Source organism: Maniola hyperantus, chromosome 27 (genome assembly GCF_902806685.2).
Source record: "Maniola hyperantus chromosome 27, iAphHyp1.2, whole genome shotgun sequence".
NCBI classification, from domain to species: domain Eukaryota; kingdom Metazoa; phylum Arthropoda; class Insecta; order Lepidoptera; family Nymphalidae; genus Maniola; species Maniola hyperantus.
In genome coordinates, this window is record NC_048562.1 from 3,793,546 (window position 1) to 3,800,755 (window position 7,210).

At 36.7% G+C, this 7,210-nt stretch overlaps 1 protein-coding gene across 1 annotated transcript; it reads right to left on the reverse strand.

Moving 5' to 3' along the window:
* Positions 1-1,242: 1,242 nt before the first annotated feature.
* Positions 1,243-4,535, reverse strand: Ephrin (ephrin). Its single transcript, XM_034982608.2, has one exon. The coding sequence runs from the start codon at positions 4,032-4,034 to the stop codon at positions 3,252-3,254; it is 783 nt and encodes a 260-aa protein (XP_034838499.1). The 5' UTR covers positions 4,035-4,535; the 3' UTR covers positions 1,243-3,251.
* Between the last annotated feature and the right edge of the window lie 2,675 nt (positions 4,536-7,210).

Consider the following 7,210-nt stretch of genomic DNA (forward strand, 5'->3'; position numbering starts at 1 on the left):
GGGGTAAACGACTCATTAAGTATCTATTTTTAAAAGTGGAATTCATTTCCATAATGTTTCCCGGCTTATGTCTTTTGTCTGCAAGGTTAGGTCATTACCGGTATTTTACAAATGAATCCAACATTTTGCTGACGTCTGGTCGCTATATATAGTAAATCATCATCATCATCAACCGATAGACGCCCACAGCTGGACATTGGTCTCTTGTAGGGACTTCCACACGCCACGGTCTTGCACCGCCTGAATCCAGCGGCTTCCTGCAACTCGTCTCATGTCGTCCGTCCACCTAGTGGGGGTCTTCCAACACTGCGTCTTCCGGTGCGAGGTCGCCATTTCAGCACCTTGGGACCCCAACGTCTATCGGTTTTACGAACTATGTGCCCTGCCCATTGCCACTTCAGCTTCGTAACCCGTTGAGCTATGTCGGTTACTTTAGTTACTCCTACTACGGATCTACTAATTTCTGATTTGATCAAGTAGAGAAACTCCAAGCATAGCGCTCTCCATCGCCCGCTGAGTGACTCTGAGCTTTCTTATGAGGCCCATAGTTAGCGACCATATCTTGGATCCATATGCCATCACTGGCAACACGCACTGTTCGAAGCACTGAGAAATTTTGGACAAGAAGACATCTCGAAGCTTCCTGAACGCTGCCCAACCGAGTTGGATTCGGCGGCTGACCTCTTTCTCGAAATTGGATATACCTAGGTAGATATTTTTCGCCAATTTGTTACGGTATCTATTTTGATTGTTTTCGAACGTTATATTACTTTATTGCTGATAATTAGGATAAGTATTACCGTTCCTTCCACTCTGCCGATTGATTTATTATGGACTGTTTAATTATTATATATATACGACCCCTTAATATGTACTTATCGTCATTGAATATCTGATCATTAATCCTATCAATATCACTGTTTTCATTATCATACAACGCCTTTTTACTTTTAACTTGTTCATATTTTAATCGAAGTCTAAAATTGGGTAGGTATTTGACTACTAATAAATAATTTCTCAGTGATTATTAAATAGAGGGTCTTCCCAAATACGTAAAATCCATGTCCTTTGTTAGTTTTAAGTGTAATAACCATTTTAAATGATTGATTAAACTAAAAAAAGTACGTCACTATGATGTGACGTTACATTCCAGTATTTCATAGAATATCGCATACTAAGTGCGCGTTTTGACGTTTGATAAAAAGTTACTGATTTGACTAGTTGTCAAAATATAGTTACCGTATTACTATCCAGTCCAAGGGACTTTATATAATCGTATTATTCAATTCAGTTTACGATTTTCTTATTCGTATTATTGAATTAAGTTTACGATTTTCTTGAGATATATGAATTTGTGCAATGCAGTGCTAAACCCGAATGTTTTCTTAAGCACTATTTTAAAAATATATTGACTGCCACTAAATGCGTATGTCTAACTGAAAACCGGTCTATTTCAACTACTATATTTAACTATTTGACTATTTCGTAATGTGAAACGGTTGTTATTTCACATATTTCTCCCATGGCACGTTCGTGCTTGGTGGGATGTTTACACATGAAACCAGAAGTGCCAAGAACTCTAATCCTTGCACATTATATATTTCAACAGGCTTAGTGAAAAAAAAACTATAGTGTTCAATCGGCTGCACGCAAAACAAAATAAACAAAATTTACAAGCCTTAATTTCGTGCCGTCTTTTTCTGTAGAGAACAATATGAAAAGGATGGCATTACTTTTAGTTCTTTCATTTTGTGTACAATCGAAATGGTATACGTCAACAGATTTTAGTTTAAAACACGCTCTAATCAAAGATTACAAAACGAATTTATGACTGAAATCTGTTCAACATATTTTATAACTCATCTTTATGGATGTCTGTTTTATCCAGATCTGAAGTCATGACTGTAGATTCAGAGAATTTGAACTTAATTGGCATGTGTCTAATACTTTACGGGGAATAGTAAATTACATCTAAATTTGTTTAAATATTTGAAGCCAATTTTGTTCTGGGCGGATATTTTAGGCAGTACAGACTTTCTCAACTAAGTCAATGATTCAGGCTATATAATAAATTCTGGTTTCAAGTGTAAATTCATCATTTTGAAGTGATTAATAGTACTTAATCGAGATGTTTAGCTTAATATAAATTAAGTAAAAGGCTAGATCTGAGGTGTTTCATGCCAGTTTTGAGCAATTACTCAAATACAAATTGTCTGTGACCGAAAGTCACTGAAAGCTGTGATTCTTTTAAATATTATAATGCATAAAATAATAAATATAAGTAGAAGCTTCAAATCAGTCAAGAGTAAAACAATATTATGAGGTTAAATGCATTACTATTAAAATACAAATAAATTTCATATCACATAATGAAAGCATAGAGAAAAATTACACCCTAAATAAAACCAAAATCACAGTGTTTTTGGACAAGATTCTCAACTTGTCACAGTTTTGTTTCCGTATAAATAAATTCTAAGCGTTAGGTCATATGGAAAATAAACACGAAAAAATGTCTTTTGAACTAAATTAAAATCTACCTAACTCGAGCTATATAAGATTTCTTCTATTTCAGTATTTGAATCCTAATTCTTAATCAAATATCCTTCATTGCATTAGTGAAAATATAAAAATTTAATTCCTAATGGTTTAAGAAACCTATATTACCATTATACATGTTAACGTTTTTTTTATATTTATAATATATATATGTATATTTTAATGACTTCGTAACTACAGTCGCCGCTTCAGCTCCGATCTTGTATAATAATAATAATAATAGTTCGATTATTCAGTAGGCCAGATATACTTTAGTTACAATAGTAAAATTAGGCTCACAAAGTTCCCTTACAGACTAAAAAATTTGTCATCGGAACTTTCTGGAAATAACTAGGAATTTTGCACAATTCTAAAAAACCGGTCAGTATCAGTAATCCTTTTCGGCACCAATCTCGATAACCCCATCACACTCGACACACACTACGTACTTACAAAATATCCAAAATCGTAATCCACTTAGCACATAACTCCACAAAACATTCCAAAGAACCATATTTAAGCACTAGAGTTTTTTTTTTTAATTATTAGTTTTGCGACATGCGTCCATCACATTGTTTTAGCACACAAATTCACGTAAAGACCAGAGAGTCTGGGTAGTTTAGGGATTGTAGAGACTGTAGTGTTTGTGTGGTGTGCGCCGAACAAGGCTTCGCCAGGAGGTCGGGACGCGGCGGCCGCGCCGCTTTAGCGCACATTCACCGAGCCAGCGGCGCTAAAACGGCACTCGCAGCCAAAGCCAAAGCGAGAGATGAGGCGAGCGCTGCCCCACGGGAGTACGACAGCTCCTCACTCTTCACAACCTCATTCGGCGTCTTATCATACTTGTGCGTCTTTTTCGTGACCGGTTTCACTGTTGTGGTGCTCGTTGTGGTTGGAGGAGTGGTTGGAGGTGGGGGCGGCGGCGGTGGTGTCGGCTGAGGAACCGGCGCCGGCGACTGGTCCTCAGGCTTACAGCACACCCGAAACACGAGCTTCATATTATTACTCAAACAACGCCCCCCAATGCGTCTATGCAAGTCGTCTTTACTGGACGTGGATATGAAATAGTAGTCTTTCCCGGGCAGGAATTCCAGCCCGCCGGGCTGAGGCGTGAACGGTCTGAAGGTAATCGTGAAGAACATCAGTTTGTGCGGCTTATCGCATATCGCTATAATGCGCGGGTTAGGATTCGTTATCCTACACGTATCGTACTCTTCTTTGCTTACGTTATAAATTATATACTTTTCCGTGTCCTCTTCGTAAGTTCCCGGAGCGTACACTGGACATATTATATTCACTTGGTCGTACTCGAACTGAGCGTTGCCTTTATTCAGATCGAATACATGGTCGGTATTGTCTATTCTGAATATACTGTTGGTCGTGTTCCAGTGGATGTAGAACGACTTTGCGTAGTTCCCCATGACGCTTTCGATGAAGAAAATGAGGACTAGCAGGGTCCAAGGAGCTTGTCGCATACCGAAACGAGCGTAGGACACCATTCTGTATGTTTATCGTTCACGAGCTCTCATTATCCGATCGAAGACGCGAGCAACTTTTTCTATGCTCTCGTGTTCGCATACCGATCCATATTCAGTCACTTAACTTTATTTCCAACGGGACACATTATAAAACGGCCGTTTCACACAACAACACGAACAATTTCACTCATCGCACCGTACAGTCCACCATGTTCGGTCTACACACTAGATTCTATTCATCGATAAATGCGGAATTTCATGGGACGTGGCCCGCTCGGAAGGTAGGAATAATCACTTAAAACGTTGTTGTTTGAGTCCGAAACGCGTACAGCTTTGTCCGGCGGCGTATTTTGTGTTTGGAAAACGTTGGAATTAATCAATACATCACAGATTTTTTACAATAGTGAGGCGTTCTTTGTATAGGAGCGTGCGTCGCGGACAGAGGCAACGTAGCGCCGCGCGGCGTCGGGGCGAACTACTGGAATGCTGCCCCGGCCGTCCGTACGCATGCGGCCCGCACTCCGCACCCCGCACTGCACACCCCCTACCGGCGCGTTCAAGCTTACGGCGAACTTTCGACGCCATTACGAGAGACCGAAACAGCCTTATATCATTACGAAAGACCTAATTTTGAGCTTTTTACTATTTATTAATTAAAATAACTTACTTAAGCTCCATAACTTATTGTAAAATGTTAAAATATAGATTTAAACTTAAGTTTAAGTGCGTAAAAGTATGAAAAAAGGTAGGTAAGCTTTAGCTTATTTTAAGTTTAATGTGAACGCAGCCGACGCGTCATTAAAAAAGTGCATTGCCACAAACAAGCTTTTAAGCTCGCGAAGCCCAAGCAAAGGCTTTATGGGGTTCTATGGAGCAATATGGGCTAAATATTTAAATAGAGAATGCATTATGCGGTATAGAAAACATAATCTGTACTTTAACACTCTAAAGTTAAGCTTAATTCTTATTATTTTAGTACTTACCTAAGTAAATAAACTCATATCGAATTAATTCGATATTTAAATTTGAACAAAAGTTATTTGTGTAACAAAAATGTTGCAGTAATTGTTATATAGACGCATTAATTGTTATATAGAACGTGTATTTCATATCAAAATGTTTTAATTAAAGTAAGGTGCAGCTTTGTATGTAAGGGTGGCGCACGCTCGCCATGTAGGTACCTACCTAGTAGATACCTACTCGGTTCACCATGGATACGTGACCTAAAGCCTGCTCGTTTAGAAATGTCCTATTACTTACGTAGACAAGCTTTTTTCTTTTTTTATGGTTGTTTTATTATTTATACATTAATAAAATAAAAATAAATGAATATTATTGAACTTTTTAGTATACTTGGTTTTTACTTTTTACAGTCAATTTAGGTATCATGAAAATTATGAAAATCTCTTAAGATATTCTAACATAATAAGCGATAGAGTTATGATTGGTAAAAGTCAAAAAGTCAAAAGTCAAATGATTTATTCAAAATAGGTAATTAATAACTCTTTTTGAAGGTCAGATGTTGGATTTCTAAGATATAGTGGTGATAATTATTACGCAAACTTAAAACTAAAGCTACGAGGGTTCCAAACGCGCCCAGGTCTGAGAAGAGCCCACAACAAACTCAGCCGGGTACCTATTCTTTTTATTATCACCACTTTACAAAATTATTGAAACTTATTAGAACTATCACAATCCGTTAAGCAAGTCATTCCCAAGCTTGCTTATCATTTAAATAATCCTTTACATTGTAATAGGATTTTTCAATTAGTTTACGTCTTATGAAAACTTTGAACTTGTTGAGAGACATCTCCAATATGTCTTCTGGAAGCTTATTATAAAATCTTATATATTTTCCAATAAATGAATTGCTAACTTTACTTAGCCTGGAGGTGGGCATTACACTTTGTGTGGGCATTATTGTATTGGGTAACTTAAAATAATTATAGTTTTTCCTTATTTTTTCACATGACGTCATAACTATGGTATTAAGTAGTTAGGTATACTTACTTACCTAGGTACCTAGTTAGGTATCTATTTTGGTAATAAGGTTCTACATTTTTAAAAGGATTCGTCGATGTACTTAAGTCCTCCTTTTATAATCCTTTTAAGTTTCTCCTTTTATAACTGATGCCGGCGAGTTCGTCGACATTTTTAAAAATCCCATAGGAACTCTGATTTTCCAGGATAAAAAGTAGCCATGTCACTGTCCAGCCCCCCAATTGTGTAAGAATAACCATTTAATGGCTATCGCAATCGTCAAGAATTCTGCCCTTTGATTGGCTGTGAAAAATGTAAACAGCGAATCAACCAATCAAAGGGCAGAATTTCTTGACGATTGCGATAGCCATGAAATAGTTATTCTTACACAATTGGGGGGCAGGTCTTTAACTATACACATGCAAAATTCACGTCGATCAATTGAAGGATAAACCAACAAACAAACACATTTGTGGCCGATTCTCTTGTACACAATCTCTAAACTAAACTAAATTAACAGGTCTAAATCTAGTGCTATCCTTTTCCGCAAGCAACATTATGAAAAGGATAGCAATAGATTTAGACGTGCAATTTTAGTTTAGTTTAGAGATTGTGTACAACGGAATTAGCCACAGTAGTGTCGGATTTATAATAATACTAGATGATGCCCGCGACTTCGTTCGTGTGGATTTAGGTTTTTAAAACATTCCGCAGGAACTCTTTGATTTTCCGGGATAAAAAGTAGCCTATATGTCCTTCCCCGGGATACAAGCTATCTCTGTAGGTACCAAATTTCGTGAAAATCGGTTCATCATAATCATAATCATCATAATCATAATTTTTTATTGCAAAAAATACACGTGAAGTGTATGTTACAATATTTTTTTGGAAACAGTGTATTACCAAGTATGGCGTGCAATGTTATTAAGTACAATAATGTCAATAAATATATACCTAATTTAAATCACCAATAATTAGTATTTAAAGGAGGATATTGAGTACGAAACAAAATAAAATATTGCGATTACAAAATGTCAATTATTAAAATTAATAAAATATTATGTAAACAGACATCAAAAGTTGAACGGATGGGTCGTGAAAAGCTAGCAGACAGACACATTTTCGCATTTACAATATTATTATGGAAGTATGAATTAGTATGGATTAGGTACGTAGTGAGTACCAAAAAAGAGTATTTTTGGATCTAATAAAAAACG